Genomic DNA, 20,714 nt, shown 5'->3' with positions numbered 1-20,714 from the left:
ATGGTGGTTGGTGACAGCTACTTAACATTTGCCCTTTGAAGGGGCATATATTACCCATATTTTATTAATAAAATTAATGTTCTTTCACATATCTCTCTCATCAAGGCCATTCTAGGCATATTTTGCGTGAAAAATACTTTGCAGATTCCATGTAATAGTCATTTTAAAAAACTACATAATGTCAGGTGAGCAGAGAGGCAGGCAGTCAGCCAGAGGTGAAGAAGGACAGGTCAGCACAACTCTTAGGTGAGAAAGTGCCAGTGAATGCTTGCTGGATGGTGGAGGTTTACCAGAAGGCCTGTGGCAGGCAGTATTTGGTTGTGTTCTCCGAGTCTCTTTTTTTTTTTTTGGAGGGGGGGGGTGTCTTTTTTTTTTTCCAGGTAAGTAGTTTTTCTAACTCTAATTTTGAAATAATTTCAGACTTAAAGAAGAATTGCAAGAATACAAAGGATTCCCATCTGCCCTTTACCCAAATTCCACAAATACTAACATTTTATCACATTTGTTTTTATCATACTCTCCCTCTACCTATATAAAGTTTACAGACATGATGCTCCTTTGCTCTCTAAAATACTTCAATTTTTTTCTTTTTTTTTTTTAGGGGATACTTCAGTATTTCTTAAAAGGCAGGGACATTCTCTTACACAACCATAGTACGTACAACGATCAAAATCTGGAGTGTAGCATTTGGCTGAGGACCCAGTTCACAAACACAAGTTGAACGTAATCGTCTTAACGCTTTAGTGTCCTTTAACCTGGAGCATTTTTTCAGTCTTTGCCTTTTGGACTGACGTTTTTTGAAGTGTGTCCCTCAGTTTGGTTTTTGATGAGGTTTCTCTTCAGTGCATTCTGTCAGATGGCATGTGATTTGGTTTGACTCATTACTAGTGATGTTAACATTGGTCCCCTAGTCAAGGGGGTTTCTGCCAGGTTTTTCCACCGTACAGTTATATTTTCTTGTGGGGACACACTTTGAGGTTGTTCATTATTTCCATGATGGTGGCCAATTGGTGGTAATTTTTTAAATATTAAATATTAAAATTGGACATGTCTATTATAGTGAATTAGAAAAATAGCCAAAGGGGAAGAATAAAATCTCTCTGAGGACAAAGCTTCCCTTTGGTGCATTTTTTTCATCCAGTCTTTTTCTGAGCATAATTTTGCATACTGTTGTAATCGTACCATGTACATTTTGAATTCTGTGTTTTGAAACTTGACATTAAAATGTTATTTGTTTCATTGCACAATCTTTGAAAACATCATTTAAATGGCTGATTATTCTGTCAAGTGGCTTACTCTAGGTAACCATTCCTGCACTGTTGAGTATTTAGTTTGCTTATAACTCTTGACTGTTGTGAGTAGGACCTTGTGAGTCATACCTGTGTCAGAACCTCTGCTAATTTCCTCAGGACAGATTCCCCAAAGTGGAATTACCAAGCCAAGGACCATAAATACTTTTAAGATACTTGATAAATTGTGCCAAATGGCTTTCCAAAAGAATTGCACTAGTTTAGGCTTTTGCCAGCACTGTATGGCAGACAGTTGGGCACCATATTTTAAGAGATTCACTAAGGGTGTTTCTCAGTGTTTTTTTTTTTAACTGTGACCCGCTAGTCAAGATTGTGTTGAGATTAATTTCCTGTACTTTGAATTATGAAAGCATAGGTGTTTATTTTCCAAAATAAATTATAGTTTAATGTAGACCATTAATTACTCTTTTCAAGCTCTGACACGCTGCTCCTAGCATTGGGATAGCTCTGAGAATCGTGAGCATGGCTGTGTGTTGGGCAGATCATTCAGGACGGTCTGTGTCTAGGGCAGGTCATTCAGGACGATGAGGGAGTTGAGGGCACATCTGAGGAATTGGGGCATTTTGTCTATAGATTCCTAAGAGGGAACGTGTTTGCTATCTTCAGGGTATGATAGGCTGACAGAATGGCATGGGAGCAGAAAGACTGCACTTTCTCTTTTTCTTTTTTTAATAATTTTATTGGGGCACAGCCATGGTCCTTAGTTACACATTGCTTTCATGCTACAATGGTATAGTTGACTCTTTTAAGGAGGGCGCAGCTCACAGTGGCCTATGCGAGGATCCAACTGGCAACTTTAGTGTTATCAGCACCATGCTCTAACCAACTGAGCTAATCGGTTACCCTAGACTTCGAACTTTCTAATGACTAGAGCTATCCAAGATGCAATGGTAGGTGGAGGACGGGAACTTCTGTGAATTAACATATTTAGTTCTCAGCCTTCTGGGCCCCAGTAGATCAAGCAGCCTCAGGAATTTTGAATCCTTGGCTCTGGGAGGCTACCTCGACGCTGGAGATATCGTGTGAGGAATGTTGAAAGGAATACTGTACTGGCGAACCAACAAGCCCACCTTAAGCCTGTGAACTGCAAGGGATGACCTGGCCCTTCAGTCTTCTGCAGTGGCCTTCTTCCTAGTAAGAACGGAGGGTGTAAGGAAACTGGAGAGTTACTAGCTAATCTTCCTCTCATTTATGGGTAGCTGTCATCGGGTGACCAGGATACCTGATAAGAACAGGCACAGTGAAACTTGGGTAACTAGCAGGTACGTAGTAAATCAAACCCTTATAGTCTCTCTGCCTCCTTTCTTATTACAGTTTATCTAAAGTATGATGCATGGTTTGATGCCCCAGACACTTAGAAATATTCCAACTGAAGCAGATGTTAATATTTCTTTCTAGTTAAAGCTTTTGTTCCAGTAGGTACTCAAGCTCTACTTGTATGTGTGCCAGAAAATTCAGAATAATGCCTTTAAAAGATTGTTTATTTCATGCATGTAGAAGCCTGGAAAGGGGTATTCCAGGTCCATTATATCACTGTGTGGTGTCAGGGACCCAGGTACTTTCTATCTTGTTACTCCACGTCGTTAGTAAGTCCTTTCTCCTTATTATCTCGAGGTGGCTGCTTGAGTTCTAGTCATCTTATCCAAATTCCAGCTGGCAGGAAGGGGGAGGGGACTAAGACACTTATCAGATGTCTATTAGGGACAGTTCCGAAAAGTTGACACATAACACTTCCGCCTGCATTCCAGGGGCTGGAATTTTGTCACATACATGGAGACTGAGAGGTGTGGCTTTTAATATGGGGGGGAGGGCCTCATTCCCAAGAGAAACTAAGGGTTTCCTTATAAAGGGCACCTCACCGTACCTCTCTAGTAGTGGTCATGAGAATAGATTTGCCAGATGTCACAATTGTAAAGGACTTTGGAAATCACTCAGCACCTTCATGTACAGAGGAAGAAACTAAGACTTAGAGGAGAGAGGACTTGTCCAAGGACACACAGCCAGTAAACATCAAAGCCAATGCAACACTTAGGTTTCTTGGCTCTTCCCACCACACCTCCAGCTCTAAGTTCTCGGCCAGCTCAAGTTCTTTGACCTTGGGTTCAGGTCATCTGTTTTTAACATGTTTCCTAGATCCCTTTACCACCAGCTTCTTAAGAGTCTAGGCTTTTAGATCCTGACATTTCAAAAGTATTTTGAGCAAAATGTGGGTTACACTAAATTAAACTAGTTTCTTCACAGCTCCCAACATAAGAAGGGTATCTTTTTTCAGGTGACAGAGCAAAAAAGATCAAGTCCCACCTCCACCCTTTTTCCTAAATGTGAAACTTCTGTCCTCAAATCTTCCTCCTTTAGCAAGCTGCTTGTACATAATTGAGTACCCTCTGGCTTCATGATCTGCACTGAATAGTGAATCTGTGAGGACAGACAGCCTCCCTGGCTGTAGAGAACTTGAGGGTGCTGGCACGCGCCCCGGAGATCTGGAGCTTTTCAAAGCTGAGGGTGTAATGTGACAAGGACTGTTCTCCCTATTATTTTCCAGAATTGTACGACTCTTTATCTCTTTAGTCTGGTGGCGATGGTGGGTGAGCTTAAGTGAAGAGAGAGGAGCTTGTGTGTGCTGGGTATTAAGAACAAGAGGGAGGTGGAAAGGGGCACAGACTCCTGTGCAGAGCCTGTTGAACAGTAGTGGATCCAGGCTAATTGCCCCAGGACCCTGAGAACCAGGGCAGAGCACAGGTGCTCTGGGTTTGCAGGAAGCAGAGGGTTCATGGCAATCCCTGCTGAGACCCTCCTTGCCATGGGATTCTGGAAGATTAGGGCTTTTCCTGGCTGCTTTGATGGACCCTGCCTGGGTAGGAGGTGCTCCTTGTTCAGCTTGGGTTGCCCCAAGTCCAGGGAGCATGTGGGATTGAGAGAAGCAGACCACCGCCTCTGGCCAGCAGCTGGGAGACCCGAGCTCTAGTCCTAGCTCTGCTGTTTGTTTGCCTACTGTGTGACCTTCATAAGTAATTTAGCCCCTCTGAGCCTCAGTTTCCCCCCCCTGTAGGTTTTGTGAGGGGCAAATGGGCACAAAACCTGGAAAGAGCGTTCCACATGTGCTGCGTAGCCTCTTGTCTGGGTCGCTGTGCAGATGGGTGATTATTCCAGGTTTTATGATGCTGAATTGTGTGTACGTGCACACTTCTTCCTGCCTGGATGTGCTGTTTTGCCTGATTGCAAGCTGGGCCCTGGGGAGGAAGAGGTGGCGCCCATTTTACTGTTGTCCTTGCTCTATCTGTGATTTGTCTCACTAATGGTCCTACTAAAGATAATTACGATGATTATGTGCTTCTGTATGCCAAGCATTATGTTAGGTTCTCTATGTACTTTTCCTCCCTCGTTTAATCCTCAACCAACCCTGCAAGGCAGGTGTCAGCGTTGTCCCCTCCACGGTACAGGTGGGGAAATGACACTCTGAGATAATCATGTTATTCATGATGGCACCTGGGTTTGACCCCGGGTGTGTCTGACTCCGGAAGCAGTGCCCTTTCCATGGTGTCTGAGGGGTGGGAAAACCACAAAAGGAGCAGATGAGTGTGGGCTGCTAGGCAGGGGGGTTGTTTGTCTGGCAGGCCCTGATATGGGCAGCTGCCTATTAGGAGAACACGGCAAGGAGTCTGGAAGATGAAATGAGAACCCAGTTTCCTCTACCCCATTGCCTCTCGCTGTGGTGGAGTGGAGGGGAGGTTTTGTGCCAGGGACCCTGAGCGCTGTTGGGCTCTGAAGAGTGGGGAGAGGTTTGGGATGGAGGGGTCTGGTGTTCTGAGGGGGGGTACTGCACTGTGACGGGTTGGGGGCTAAGGGACTGACACTGATGGGGTCGGGGGCAGGGGGGAACTGGCTCTCTGATGCAAGTGTGACCTGACTCTGGGGGCCTGTATTCCCCAGTAGCAGAAAAAAGGAGGCCGTCCTTCCCAGTGGAGTTCTGCCCTGCCCTGGGGGAGTAGTTTGTAGGTCTCAGCCCAGCCCACGGGGGCAGCTCATCCTTGATGCAAATCCTGTTAAAGCTGCGGGATGTTGAGCAAAAAGAAAGCAATTATTGGAGCCCATCAGAAAGAGCTTGCATGGTGAACAGAGGGGATTTTTTTCTCTCTCCTCTCTACCTCCAAAGAGAATGACTTAGAATGTAAAGAGCCTGCCAAGCCCAGGAACAGTTCCATGGCTGGCTCTGAAGGCTTCTGAAGCGCTTCTCAACACTGCCCTGTGTCCCCTGAGGGCTTGACAAAGCAGAGAGTTTGTGCATCATTAACATCGTTATTGTTGCTGTAGTTATTGTTGTTATCAAGGTTTGTGGTTCGTGACTTAAATCTGCAGGAAGGCGCTGGGTGCCATCCAAGGCTCACTGGAGCTGCGTCTGAAGGAAAGGAAGGAGCGTGCATACTGGAAAGGTTAAAATAGACTGACGTGGAGGAGAAGGGAGAATGTTAAGTGGCTGGAAGAGCATCCCCTTGGGCTTAGGGGAGAGAGGGAAGTACTGCCCTCCTCACTGTCCCTGCAGCTGCCTGCTGAGGTGAGGGTCTGTCTGAGGCCAGACACGGGCTTTTCCTCCTCCTCGCTCTCAGAGATGCCAAGGCTAGCGTCTTAGCTCTTTGCACACCAAGTCCCTGGGTCCTCCCAGATCTGGCTGTCCTGACTGTTTTCCTGTCTCACCCCCAAATCTCCAAATCCTGCCATTCCTCTGCCCACAAACGTCCGCAGTGGAAGCAGCCGTCTCTCTCCTGACCCTGCTGGACCACCTGTGCTCCCTCTGCCACCCCAGCTCCTGAGCTGGAGTGCTGTCTCTTCTCAACACTCTAGCTTCCTACCCTCCCATGCTACTAAGATCCTCTGTCCAGTGGACCTGACCATGGCCTTTGCCTGCGGATCAGTCACCCACCATTTTTGTGTGTCTCCTCCCTGGTCTGTTGATGCAACACTTCCCACCTTCTCCTTCCCGACTTTCCTCCTGTCCATCTTCCTCCCCTCCCTCTGCTTCTCCTTCTGCATCTCGACCCCAGAGACCTCATTGGCTGTGCGGCTTCCTCTCAAGCCTGAAGGATGCCTGGATTGAGGCGTCTTATTGCCCACAGGTCCACGTCTGAACCGAAGACCAAGGCCCCTGCTGACGCTGCTTCTCAGTTCTTCCATTTTGGGCTATTGTTCCACTCCTAGCCCAGATCCTTGGGGTCATTTTAGCCTCTTCTCTCTTCCTTCCTTATATGTAAGTAGTCATTGAGTTTTGTTGTTTTTCCCTGAGGCTCTTGGATTGACCCATTTCTTCCCATGTGGGCAGCCCCCCAGCTGGTCCCTCCACCTCTAGCTTCCTGGTGGCTGCCCAGTCTGAGGTCATGGCCAAATCAATTTCTTGAGCCAGGCTTAGAAGACCCCCAGCCTGGCCCCACCTCTCCCACTGTGCTCCAACCCAGACCCTCCCTGACTGCGCTCTGGTCTGTCTGCTCTCAGTGGTCCCTTCCGAGTCTCCTGAGAGCTGCCGTGGACTCACTGTGTAACATGTTCCTAGTGGGTGATCTCTGCAAAGGTCAGGAGTGTGGTAACTTGTGTGCTTTGTCATGTTTATTTGTGGGACAAACATTTCCTGAAGGCTTTCAAGGGGCCAGACACTGTTCTGGGCCCTGTCTTCCAGAGCTCCTAGTCTAGGGGTAGGGTAAGGAAAGGGCAGAGGCAGACCCTCCATAAAGACCCAGCCACAGCCATTGCCCATGGTAAGCCCCAATGTCATGCCAGGTGATGGTATTCAAGCAGAGTCAGTTTGCTCAGTGTGTCTCTGGTTGAGTTTAGCGCTCTCGTGCGAGGGTAAATGCTGGGCCAGAGGCTTTGGTGCCTGGCTGGAACATGGTTTGTTTACTCTGCGGGTGGCCATTGGTTAGATGACCTGAGGGATTCACTGAGTTTTATAGAAAGAAAGCTGTGGGTATGCCATGAGGCTCTGCTCTTGTGGTTTCTGCTGTAGACACTGTGCCGTCTCTCTGGCCCAGGTGTGTGCCACCATGCTGCCTGGGCAGGTGGGCACTGGGTTCGCCCTCCTTTCCTTCCCTCCAGTTCCAGAAGTGCAGGTGCCTGCCAGTCTCAGGACGGGTGGCCTATGGGTCAGAGTCACCAGGCACTGGGCAAGGGCAGCTGTTTTTCTTGACTGCAGATTACCTGAGGAGTAAAAACAGAGCAGAGTCAACATGCTTTTCCAACAGATTCTTTTCTTGTTTTTCCTTTAATCATGGGCATTGAGCTGTGGACTTGTTAGTCTAAAGTCCATTAGCTCTCTGGGAGCAGTAAATAACTTGCAATAATAAAGTGAAATTAACGTTTTGGTGAGCTCTCAAGTTGGGCTGCGCAAGGGCAGCGGTCCTTAGCCGTTGTGCACAGCTCTGGCAGGGCTAAACGAGGGAGAAGTAATTCCTTAACTCCTCCTGGAAAGTTTTACACTGGGGAGAAGGCGCCTTGAAATCTAATGGCAGATTATATTTAGAAACACTAGAATATGGCCACATTTCTGTCTTCTGTGCGGAGATGGAAATTTGTATTATATATTATGGTAATGATACTATCGGAGTGCTTTATGATTTATAAAACATGTTCGATAAGTTATCCCATTTCATCCTCGCAGCAGTCCCACGAGGGAGGTATTATTATCTCCGTGTCAGATGCAAGGCATTTAGCCTCTAGAAGGTTGAGTGATGTTGTTTAGGCATCTTAACTATCAAGTGGTAGAGCTCAGGCTCAACTTAAGACTTGTGTCTGCAAAGAGGCAGTGGACTGAGAGGGCATGGAGTCAAATAGAGCCTGGGTTTCAGGTCCTGGCTCTATTTCTTATTAGCTGTGTAACTTTGGTCAGATTATTTAACTGGTCAATATGATCAAGCATATTAGAGAATCTATAGTTGTCTTTTTTTTTTAAAGATTTTTATTGGGGAATTGGGGGATGGGAACAGTGCTAGGGAATTGGGGGATGGGAACAGTGCTAGGGAATTGGGGGAAGGGAAACAGACAAGTTGCTGTCCTTTTGTTCTTCAGTCTAGTTGTGGAGGACGTTGCTTCACTGGCCCAAGTTGGCACCATCATTGCGCTCTTCCCGGGCGAGGCAGATCAGTCATCCGCTTCTTGACGGCCACTCACAGTGGCTGCTGGCCACTCACGCTGGCTGTTGGCTACACACGGTAGCCCATGGCAACCCACTGCCACAGGGGCTGCAGCCTACGCCATCGCCAGCAACTCATGGCAGCCCAGCTCCAGGTTGAGCTGTTGTTCAGCATCTTAGCTGTGGAGGGCAGTGTCACTGGCCCTCATATGTGGGATCCGAACCGGGGCCCTCTGGCATCCCAAGCCAGTTCTTAACCATCGCACCACTCTGCCGGCCCTACAGGTGTCTGTTTTTATTGACCACATTCTTCCATAACCCTCTGACCTTGCTCCATTCTGTGCTGGCTGCTCTGTAGGCTATTGTCCTGGACTTCTCATCACCATCAACATGGTAATTCTTCATGTCTCCTTCTCTGTTGGATCCTTTGTTTCCTAGGTTCCATGTCTTTCTTATGTTTTATTTTCTTCTTGTTTTGGTAGAGCATGAGTTTCAGTAGCTTCCTAGAAAGGGTGCATTGGTGGTAAATTTTTCTGAGATCTTAAGTCTGAGTACATCTGTACTCACGATTAACAGGTAGCCTGGCTGGTTATAGAATTCCAGTTGGAAGTGACATTGCTTGAGAATTGTGAAGGCAATGCTTATTGTCTTCTGGTGTGCTGATAAGCAGTCTTATGCCAGTTCTGACTCCTGATCTTTCTTATGTTTTTTGGGTGTTTTTTTTTTCCTTTGAAACTCAAATCTCCTTTTTGTTGGCAGTGTTGTGAAAGTTTTCAGAGATGTACTTTGGTGAGTCTTTTTGTATTCTTGATGTTGTGCCCTCTCAATTGAAGCTCACATCCTTCAATTCTGGGGTGTTTTCTTGGATTGTTTCTTTGATAATTTCTTTTCCTCTGTTTTCTTCTTTTTCTGTAGTCCCTTTAATTTGGCTCCTGCATTTAATGGATCCATCTTATTTTTCTTATCCTTTAGTTCATTTTTTATTTTTTGATCTTTTTTTATTTTCTAGGCGTTTTGTTTTTTTTTCAATTCTACTTTCAACTCTATAGACATTTTTTATTTCTGTGAGTTTTTCTTTCCAAGAGTTTTTCCTGATTCTCTTTGACTATTCCTTTCTCATAACACTCTATTATTGTTTGACGGATGGACTGTTTTATTTCTCTGAGAATAATAATAGTTTTGTTATTTTCTTCTGTTTCTTTTCTTTTTAATCTAAGTTTCATCTTTCCACTGGTTTGTTTTCGTCTCTGTCATTTGTTATAAGGGCTTTCCTCAGATATCTGATGAACCTTGGTTATCTGTCTGTATTGAAGCAAGGCATTAGCACTGTGGATTGGAGACAGTGTAGGGAGGGGTGGAGGGCCCTTGTTTACTTAGAGGGCCTCACAGTGGGTATTTGAGTGGGAACTGTGGTTTCATTGGAGGATCTCCAAGTCACTGTCTTTAGGTTGTTTTTCTTGTGCTTCTCAGTTTCTCCAGAGAAAAATTGTCTAATCTCCTGCCTGGGGGAATAAGGCTGGCAGCATTCTGAAAAAAGGGATGCTGGGGGATGGGCCATCTCAAGGTTCAGTTTGCAGACTTTCCCTGAATGCCTTGTTTTCTCTCAGGGCCCTACTTCCACCATCTTAGCCTAGTGTCTCCCAGCAGAGCTTTCCTTATTCAGTTTCTCCATATAGTAACCCCGTGTTTTCTTCCAGCTAGGCAAGGGACTGTTGGCCAGCTGTGTGGGCTGGGTGAGGGGATCTACTGTGTGACTGCTTATTCAGACTTTTCACACACACACACACACACACACACACACACACACACACACCTTGCTTTCAACCCACCCCTCACTGTGCCTGCAGAGGTGCCTAGTACCTCTAGTGTGCAAGGTTTTCAGGGTTCTTGGGGACAGCTGGCTCATTTCTTGTTGGCCTGGTCTCCTGAGATCATTGGCTGAATGTGGAAAGCTGAAAACCCCTCGCCCATTCATTCCCATCCTAAACATCAGAGGCGATCATACTTCTTTGTGGATTTTGTGCTCCTGGGTGGGATGGAGTTTTCACATTGCTTATGGCTTTGGCGTACGGCATTTGGGGTACAGTACAGAGATGTCTTGATGGAGTGGGTGGCAAGTACTTCCATACAGCCTTAGAAAAGTGCATGAAAAAGAGGGTGACTTGGAGACTGGGACTGGGCTGGGAAGTGTCTTGGGGGTGTGGTGACTTGGAGAGGGGATGAAGTGAAAAGGCAGCTATAGTTTTATGAGAAGGGTTGGTGTGCCCTAACCCCGCCGATGTACAGTATGCTCTGTGCTGCATGTCTGAGGGCACCCATTCTTCCTCAGGCCTGGCCGGGAGCCGGGCTCAGACTCACCATCCTTGGTTCCTTGACTTCCAGGTGGTCCTGCCGGCGTGGCTGTGCTCCACAAAGGTCTCCTCCCTCATCGAGAGGATCTCTGACCCCAAGGACTTGAAAAAACTTCTCAGGACCCGGAATAATGTACTGGTGCTTTACTCCAAATCTGGTGAGTGCCCAATGGCCCTGGGGTCATCCATCGGGGATGGGACGGGACGGGGCGGGATGGGACAGGAAGGAGAGGAGCAGAGGTGGGAGGCAGAGGCCTTTGGACCAAAAACTACTCAGAGAGGGTTTGAGGGACACTGGGTTTGTCAGCTTTCCTCAGAAGATGGGGGCAGAAGCACAGAAGGGTGTTAATTTTGCGCTTTTGGATGCCTGAGAGTTCATATCAGTTCCTTTTTATAAGTATTTCTTAGGAACAGGCCTCTGGAGTCCCTCACTACCTCAGGAGGGGAGAGCGTGTGTGTGTGAAGGAGGACAGAGGACAGTGGACACCAGGGATGTTCTTGACAGTCACAGGCCAGCCATGGCAGGGCGTACGTCACCAGAGCAGTCGATTAACAGACTGGGCCAGCCTGTGCCAGCTGCACTGGTTCCAGGCTTGGGAGCACACCCCCAGGCTGGCAGCTCTGACCCTGCCTGGCCCCCATCCGTTCTGCCCTGGGATTGGAACACGACACTGAGTTTGCAGTGGGCTCCGAGCTCAGGACACAGCAGCTTCAGAGGGGGTGCGAGCAGCAGCTTACTTCTTCTGACCTTGGGGCTGGGGAGGGCATAGTGGATGGAGAGAGGTTTGCTCGGCTCTTGGCTGCAATTTCGAACATCTGACTGTCGATGTTGTTCCAGCAGAGTTAAGTGTTTTCGCTGCCCCTACAGATGCCAAGTTTTCCCTGCCCGGAGAATCAACAGCCAGTGGCTGGGCCAGTTCCGGGCACAGCTCTCCTTGCAGCTCATCCTCGACATTCATTGGCACTTGGGGCTGATGGATGTTTTGGACGTGTGTCCCTCCTAAAGCCTGCGTCCTCTAAGCACCCTGGCACACACTGCTCCTTGCCCTTCCAAGGGCCTGGCAGATGCTCCCTGAGTTGGTTGTTGGGAGTCCAGCATGTGACCAGCATTTCTCTGCTGTCAGGAATGGGGAAAACCGAGGCAACGGAGAAGCAGAGTTGCTCCTGAGGCCTGGGGTGTAAGGCCCTGAGTAAGCATGGCTCGTCCCCTTGGGTACTCCTGGAGCTGGCGGCTGTCAGTGCAGAAACACATTGGGTTCCTTCTCTGGGCAGGTCCTGTCACATAAGCTCGTCATCTTACAAGGACTCCGCAAGGACCTTCTGCAACACACTCTCACTTGCTCCTTTGCCATGAGGGAGGCAGTGCAGGTTGTCAGAGAACGTCCAGGTTACAAGTGAGGAAATCGAAGCTGGGGGAGAATAGCTAGCTCACCTGAGGCCTACCAGCTAGTAGGTAATAGAGCTGGTGCCCTGTACCACCTTTGCCTCGTTTCCTCTGCTGGAGGGTAGGAAGAAATGGATTAATTCTGCAATGACAGAGTCCTCTGTGACCAGGAAATGGTTATGGTAAGTTAGAAAATGGAAAGGTGAGGTCTCTTGATAGAGGCTTATGGGGCAGGAGGCAGGGCCTGGGGTGTCTTGCTTTCTCTGAAGCCCTCACTAGCACCGTCTCAGTGGTTGGCAGTGGAGCTCCCCGTGCTTCCCGCTTACCAGCTTCTCCCTGCTTTGGCGGGTAGCAAATGGTGACTATTTTCCCTTCCTGCCTCGTTGCCCAGGCCTGCCTCAAGACTTGTGATCATCAGTAGGCTTTTGGGGCAGTGCAATAACTGGGTTTTCTCCCCCGCATCCTTCCAAGCAAGGCCTCTCTTTCCACTGTGGAAAGGCAGGGCTTCACGTGGCTCGTCTTTATAGTTTCCCTCCCCCGCCCCCCAGAGCCCATCTGCGTGGTGAAGCCATGGCTTTTCCCACCTCCGCTGTGCCCCCCTCCTGTTGCCCTGGTGGGTTGTGGGAGTTCCTGACACGGTTCTAGAATGATGCTTTTCATTCACTTCCATGAAAGGCTCAGCATGGTTTGTATTCACAAACAGCTACCATTATCCACACTAGAAAAGGTGGATCTGCGTAGGCAAGTAATTCAGACATCATTTCTGTTTGGCTTTGGAACGTATCATATGGTCTTTGGCGGAAGAAGGCAGCAGATGGGTGGGCCTTTCAAATGAGCTCACAGGTATGATAGGGGAAGGTGACACACTGACCACAGCCACTCTGCAGGGCCCCTTGCAGGCTGGCAGTATTGAAAACCTGGCCACAGAAGCTCCATATCTAAGAACCTGTCTTCCCACAGTAGTTTTGAGGTGCTTGGCCCAGACCTCTGTACCATGCTGCCCCAAGGCATATTCCGCGGTCCTGAAGCTGACCCCCGAGGTACTGCCAAGGCTGGCTCTTCCCCTGTTGCTTCTGGGAAAGAGGGCTGTGAAATATGTATTGCGTACACTTGGTATTGGTCCATTGGAGACTAGTGTCACCGCATTTAATCACCAGGTTGTACTGAACCTCTAAATGAGTGTGTGATGCACAAGTGAAGGAAGGACCTGGTCCCTGCCCTCGTCCCCGCCCAGGTTGGGCGCCAGCACAGACAAGTGTGGAATTGGCAGACGTGTTCCCTGCTTTAGCTATAGAATTGTATATTTAGTTATAGAAGTTTTAGAATTTGTCCCAGAAAGGTAATGTGCTGGGAGTTGACTGTTTAGCTCAGAGATTCTTGGAAGAGGGAGGCATGATGTGTGGCTCACAGGAGAGGTGAGTTGGGGGGTCTGTGTCGTGAGGAAAGGCCCAGCAGGACGGACGGGAACAGGCATTTCTGAGAAGCGCTGCGCTGTTCTCACAGAACTGTTGGCCACAGGGACAGTGTTTTAACTGGTGCTCAGGACCTCACCCCCCTCTGGGACTGGTCTCCTTCCTTCTTGCCCCTGAGGGAAGAGGGCAGGGGTGATCCTGGTGCACTTGGGCACAAATGTTTAATTTTTAATTTTTTGTTTTTTACAGAGGCTGCAGCTGAAAGTCATCTCAGGCTATTGTCCACTGTGGCCCAGGCAGTGAAAGGACAAGGCACCATTTGCTGGGTAGATTGTGGGTATGTCCTGGGGACATGGGGCACAATGGCCGGAGGGCAGGGGACTTGGGAACTTTGGCGAGTGGGGTAGGTAACTGTGATGAATACTTTGGGAGAGGAGCCATGACAGAGAGATGCTACAGAAAGCCCTCTGTCGCATTCCTGCAGGGTCGCCTGTGGACTGGCGCAGGGGCCGGTTCTGGCCCTCCCTTCTGTTCTTTCCAGCTCCACCCCCTTCTTCCCTTCTTCCATGGTGCTTTTGCTTCTCACTCTGTCATGTGCCACTTGATTTTGTCCTCCCCATTGGTGGCAGAGGGGGCCTCATTTTATAGAGGGGGACTTGATGCCTACAGAGGTAAGGTAATTTTCAGGGTCACCTGCTGGGCTTGCTTGTGTGAGGGGTCTGCAACAGGAACCTGGGCTTTACCCCCAGCCCAGGCCCATAACAGTCTCCACTGCCTGCAGCCCAAAGGTGGTGAGTCTGTTGGCCGACTCGACTGTTGCCTTGGCTTCTGAGGTGGCTTCATTAGACATGTCAGTCCTGGGCTTAGTCTTTCTAGCTCTCTCCTCTGACCTGTGTCTCCGCCCCTACCCCCCACCTGTCCCAGTGGCAGTGCCATGAGCTCCTTTTTCCCCTCCCTGACCTCCCTCCTCCAAGAGACTTTCCTTCAGTATTAAGGTGGCAGAATTGAGTGCTGGCTCACAGGAGGGAGTCCATAGGATGGAGGGTTCCTTCTTACTGAGGGGCAGGGGCCTCTGGATGGAATTCCTCTGATTCTTTCAAGTTTCGGAGTTGGAGTCCAGGCTGTACTCAGCTTCCTTTCCTTTCAGTCATTAGGAATAATTTCCATGTCTCTGTGTTCAGTGCTTTGCTGCTGACACACACACACACACACACACACACACACACACACACACACACACCACCACCACCACCACCACCACCATCCCCCCGCCCCGCCACTTATCATAAATTAGCTTCCAGTTTGGCATAGACTGGCATAAGCACAGAAAAGACACAGAGATAGTGAATGAACATAGGAAAAAAGGTAGCTAAGAACAGTTTTGTCCTTTGCACATTTATTGAGCACCAGCTGTATGTAAGGCACTTGCTGCTCTTGGCGGATCTCAGCATTTACATGTCCTTTTGACTGAGGACAGGGAGTGTTTCCAGAGCCACTGTGTCTGGCTACTTCTTACCTGGACTTAGGGTTTATCAGGAGCATGGGCTTGGGAAGAGGAGGGGAAAGGAGAATTGCACTCAAGAGTATTGCACTCTTGTTACTATGGGGAAGAGGTGGGGCTCTGCTGGGAAAAGAGGCAGTTCTTTTCCTGGATGGCCCATCAAGGTCTTTTTAACCTTTAATAGCTGACCTTGCAAGTCATGAGCCCTGCCACTGCCCTGTGGATGAAGTGAGCTCTCACGGGCTCCACTCCAGGACCAGCTTCTTCCTCTACAATCTGAGTTTAGCTGTTTTGCAAATGAACTTGATGGCCTCAAGCTTGTCCCACCCATCGTGATTGGAGAGAGAATTGAAGGAGACTTCTATTTTGACAAAGCACTGAATGAGGCCAGGGGAAGTGTTACCAAGCAGGCTTTACTGTAAGGGCATGTTTGTATGTGTATGTTCGCGTGTGTATCCATGTCTAGCCTCACACCTGCGGATTTATTTAAACACCAGCATAATGGAAAGAGACTGATCTCTAGACAGATGGTGAGGTCATAGCCATTTGTTAATTCTGGTTTATAGTTGGTCTGGAAGTGTTCTTGTCTTCCAGGTGTGTCTCCGTCTCCCACAGTTCGCCAGGAGTACGCTGTGTGACTGGCAAAGCAACAAAGCCTATCAGAGGAGACGGGGCACTTTGGACTCTCCAGTTCTGCCCAGCCAGTGGAGCCTTGTCATAGAGAGTTCTTATGAGGCTTGTAGGTAGCAGAAGTAGGCAGAAGAGCTTTGATGTAGTCGCCCCATCCACCTGGTTCCACCCAGCAAACATTCCTGAGCACCTCCTGTGTGCATTGAGGTACACAGATGGGTAATAGTGTCCTCAGTGTGTCAGGAGGAGGCAGACACCTAACCAGGTGACTATAATCCAGGTGAAAAGTGCTGTACATGGAGGCTATATGGATAAGAGGGGGAGTCACTGAATTCCGCCTTGAAAGGTTGAGAAAACTTCACAGAGGAGGTAGAGTTCAAGTTCAGGATGAAGACCTTGGAGTACCAGGTCTTTAAAGTGCTCTGGCTTTCCCTGTGGTGTGGGCCCTGAGCACTGCCTGAGGTCATCTGGCTGGTGGATATGAAGGCAGTAGTCCCGCCCTGCTCCCTGGACAGGCAGGACTAAAAGGACTAAATGGGCCTGGGGCTCGTGTGTGAAAGACAGACTAAGAAGATTAGAAATCAGGACGCATTGGAGACATGATGTCTGGAGTCAGTAAAAGTGCCACTGGGAGAAATAATCCGGTGGCTCTTGTGCTAAAATGAAAATCAAGGGGGCCCCTTAGAGCTTAAAAAGGTAACCTAAAGACAGAAAGCTAGATTGTTCCGCGTAGTTGCCACTCAATTTATCCCTCTAAGAGGAAGTATAAACTGAAATGTTAATAAGCTTTTAGAAAGGTTTAGATAAGTAGGTGGATTGAAGAGCTATAATGGATTATGTTGGAAGCAGGAATATCTGGGTCCAAGTTTGAAATCGGAGGTGAGAGGAGGCTAAATTTTTTCAGAACAGCCCAAGGAACAGAACTGGGGGCTCTAGTCCACACAGGCTGCCCTGGGTGGCTCTTATCACGGAGCACCGGCACACAGGGAGATCCCCAAGGGCATGAGCTGGCTCTGCCCTCCTGCTTGGCCACTTCTGCTCCTAGACTTCTGAATGTACCCCGTAAATCATTAGGGGGCCCCACCTTCTTCACTCCAGGGCTCTGTGATGACAGCTCTCACGGTTGTACGAAATGCATTCAGTCTGTGTTTATGAGTCTGAATGAGATGCTCTGGGGATGGGCAAAAGCAGCTTCAGGACCGCTATCTGTTGCTGTCTGCAGTGGAGTGAGGAGGTGGAACGGAGCCAACATCTGCTCGCTTTTTATCTTGGCTGCTGTTAAATAGCAGGTGGGCAGCTGGAGCGCGCCTCCCCTCTCATGGGCCCTGTTGAGGCTCCCCAGCTCTTGTCCTTTCCAGCTTTGCTTCCTGCCCTACCAGCGAAGGGTCAGAGGCTGGAATGGGGGTGCCACGGCTTGTGATGGGATGACAGGAAGGCTAGGGGTGAAGAGACACTCTGCTTTCTCCCCTTAAAGGGCAGGTGAAGGGAACGGGGCATTTTAGAGCAAGAGAAGACTGCTCTGGTGCGAGGCATCTGAGGCGTTTTTGGATGTGTGTTGCATAATGGGCAGAGGCCTGGGTTGAAAGCGCAGCTTTGCTGCTTACTAGCCCTATGACCTCGATAGGACGGTTATCTTGAGTCTGTTTCCTCACCTGGAAATGGGACAAGTGAGTGGTACATATTCTGCCTTCTTCCCGGCTGGGTGGTGAGGATCAGGTAAACAAAAGTTCTTTCTAGAATAGAATTTAAATGTGAGACCCCGTGCCACTATTGTTATTCCTTTCATCTGGGCGAGATTGTTCAGGGCATTCCAAGAACCTGGGGGCGAGAAATGGTGAGTTTGTTCTTCGACAGCTTTTTCTTGGGTGAGCACCCCTTGGTTGTTGTGAGGGTGCCCCTTAGGAAAGTTTGGGGTGTGATAGTCCACCCTAGCTCCTGGGTGTTTTGCTCGGACCCTGAAGAAGTACAGGGTGCGGTGGATTGTGTAGTACTGCAGATCAGAAGGCCTGGCCTTGAGGCCGGGCTCTGGCAGTAAATAGTTGTGTGACCTTTGGCAAGTGGCTGCCCCTCTCTGGGCTTCTGTTTAATCTGGTGTGAAACCTGGAGTTGAATCTTCCAAGTTGCTCTCATCCTAAAGAGCTTGGTACAGAAAAATCCCAGAAGCTACTGCTATTGGACGTGGTGTGCAGCGCATGTGCGCGTAAGTATGTGGTGGAGGTCTGTCTTCCAGTCTTTTGCGGGCCTTTCTTTCTTTGTGTGTCTCTCCATTCTGAGTGTCTGCTTCTTACATCTTTCCCATCCTTCCCTATGAATGTCCTTCCTTCTTCCCCCTCTTTGTTTCCTCTCCCTGACTAGTTTCTGTTGCCCCTTCATTTCTCTGGTCCCTGCTACCTCATTCTTTTGGTCTTTTTCTTCCTCTCTTCTCTGTGTGGATTTTTCTTTTCCTCTTTTTCTCACATTTCTGGCTCTTTGCTCCCAACCCTTGCATGCGTGCCTGTAGGTACACATAACCCCTCCATGGTGGTCTTCCCCCACGTCCCAGTAACTTGTTGCTGTGAGGTTTTATAGGGTGTCTGGCTTCTGCCCAGGGATTTGTCAGCTCTCCCTTCCCTTCACTCCACCTCCTGGCTCAGACCTTAGCAGCCACGCTCGAGTTGGCTGCTGGTGGCTGTCTGGCTGTTAAGTGGGTTGTGTGTGAGGGAGTTTGTATTCCCCTCGTGCCCTGCAGCCTGGCATCGGGGCTCGGCCTTGGCGTAGAGTGCTGCTGTCTGGGCAGCTGAGCTGGAGCCAGCAGGCGGGAGCTGTGCCTGGTTTGCTAATTCCTGGGGCTGATGTTCACTGGACTGACACTGCCCTATCTGTGCTCACTGCTTGCTTTTCCTGAGGGTTTAAGGTCATTACTAACCACATTTTCCTTCTTCCCCGCTCTCTTCCTCCCATCTGTTTTATTTCCCCTGGAGCAGTGCTTCCTCTTCAGATCCAAGATTTGCGGCCTGCTAGCATAGACAGAACATATTTTGCAGTCTTATGTTTTCTTCTAAAGAATATTTGATTTTATCATGTGCTTCTTTATACGTAAGCATGTTGAGCATTATTTACAATGGCATCAAGGAGACTCCCAGAAGAAGTGTTCTGTTGCTGTGTGTCTTCACATACCTCCCAGCACATGGCCGTGCACTCATTGGAGCGATATGTCTCCTGCTAAGGAGCAGAGCCTTAGAATTGCTGGGCTAGGGAGGCAGGTGAAGGAGGAGAAGGCATGCTCCTCTTCCTCTGTTCCCATCACTTTTATTAACTGCTGCATAATGCATACTTTATTATGTGCCTTCTTGAGAGTAAGTACCAAGGAGAACAGCCAGACCTGGGAGGATCCCTGCTGTATACAGCAAGTCCCTTCACCATAGATTGCTACGTGACCATCAAGGTCTGTCCAAGTTTAAGTTCAGCTATTCCAAGACTATTCCCTGTCTCCTGCCTGTATCCTCCAGCTCCATTCGTTCCTATTGTCCTTGGTATTCGGCACGGAGCAGTCACTCTGACAGCATTCCTTGCTCACTTGCTCCTGGTCTGCCATTTTCATGTCTCTAAAGTGAGGCCACTTCCTACCTCTCCTCTCCTACCCGGCCTCAGGGGTCACAGGGTCTTCTGCTCAGAATCCTGGCACGTCAGACTTGGCAGACGGGAGCAAGAGATCTGTCCCTTCTTTGATGGGGAAACGGAACTCAGAAAGGCTGTGTTAGCCAAGGGCACACAGTGGCCAAGACAGGCTGGGGGCCTTGCCTCTGGCTCTCAGAGTCTGCTTTCTACCCAGATGCAGGTTGCCCATGGTTTGTGCAGACGTAAGGAGGCCAAGTGGCTGAGTAAGGATCTGGTCTGGGGACTAGGAGAGAGAAGACGAAGGCTCAGGCCTTTTTGAGCTGTGGAGCCTCCTGATGCATCCTCTCCGCCCTCTGAATCTGCTTTCCACCCCCAACTTACCCCTTCTCTCTGGACTCCCTATCTTAAAATGCCCTCACCACCTTCGGCCTGGGGTCTGGCTCCTGGTTTATCTGTCAGGATATAGACAGCCTGCTTTGGTGCTTCAGTAATATTTGACCCTGTAGAAGAATTGAAAGCTCCATTCAGCTCACGTGGACAACTCCTGCATTTCGCAGCTCAGGAAACCAAGGGCCTCGCCAGAGGTCACAGGCTAGCTAATGGCAAAGCCAAATAAATCTAGAAGCCATCAGTCACTCCAGCGGGCAGTTGGGCCTTCCTCCAGGGAAGGTTTGGTACTCAGGCTGCGACTTCCTGAGCCTCCAGCCCCTTGCTTCTTCTCTTTCTTCCTGCTTTCCCCCCTGCTTTCATCCCCGGGTCTAACTCCCAGAAGTGGGAGTTGCTGGTCTCCCGAATGATGGTTACTGCACATGATCTAGTAAACGCAGCACAGTGCCCCCGCAGCAGCCACTCCGCACTGCTAGCCGGCCACCCCACAGCAAATGAAAATGAAAGTGCCTACGTGCATGTGTCTGCCTGGGCCCGGGGTGGGAGGGACGTGTGTCCAGGCCTCTAATCTTTCTCTCCACATTCTCTGTAGAGGAGAGGCAAGGGAGGTGGGGTGGCATAGGATGTAGCAGGTCATGGGTGAGGAAACGGCCAAAGGGAGGTGGGCCTCCAGCATCCCCAGCAGATAGAGTGGCAGGTGAGGCCCTTTGCACGATGAGTCCATTTCGTGTTCCATGGATGGTTTTCGCCCTCCCTCTCTATTCCAGCGAAGCCTCTCCTTTCCCTGCTCACTGCCTGTGTCCCCCTCCCCCCCTTAGAGCCTCAGTCACTGGCTAGGGAAGGGAAGGATAGAAGGAAGTAGCCAGCAGATCAATTAATTGTGCTTAATCTCTCAACCCAGATCCTTTTAAGTTCCCGAGCTAGGTAATTTCTCTCTCCTTCTTGAACTCTTATGACTCTTATTGTCTGCGCTGCACAATTAGTGCAGATACACACACACACACACACACACACACACACACACACAC

General features: G+C 49.2%; 1 protein-coding gene across 1 annotated transcript in view; it reads left to right on the top strand.

The window, feature by feature from the left end:
- The window catches only part of PDIA5 (protein disulfide isomerase family A member 5), an 87,367-nt gene that overhangs the window by 11,021 nt on the left and 55,632 nt on the right, over positions 1 to 20,714 (top strand). Inside the window, exons 2-3 of the mRNA XM_019652582.1 lie at positions 10,807 to 10,933; positions 13,821 to 13,908. Coding sequence (XP_019508127.1) covers positions 10,807 to 10,933; positions 13,821 to 13,908 — 215 coding nt within the window. The remainder of the gene's footprint in view (positions 1 to 10,806; positions 10,934 to 13,820; positions 13,909 to 20,714) is intronic.

Source organism: Hipposideros armiger, unplaced genomic scaffold, assembly GCF_001890085.2.
Source record: "Hipposideros armiger isolate ML-2016 unplaced genomic scaffold, ASM189008v1 scaffold_8, whole genome shotgun sequence".
Lineage (NCBI taxonomy): Eukaryota > Metazoa > Chordata > Mammalia > Chiroptera > Hipposideridae > Hipposideros > Hipposideros armiger.
Note: the sequence above shows the minus strand (reverse complement) of the source record. Positions and strands in the feature narration are given on the sequence as shown.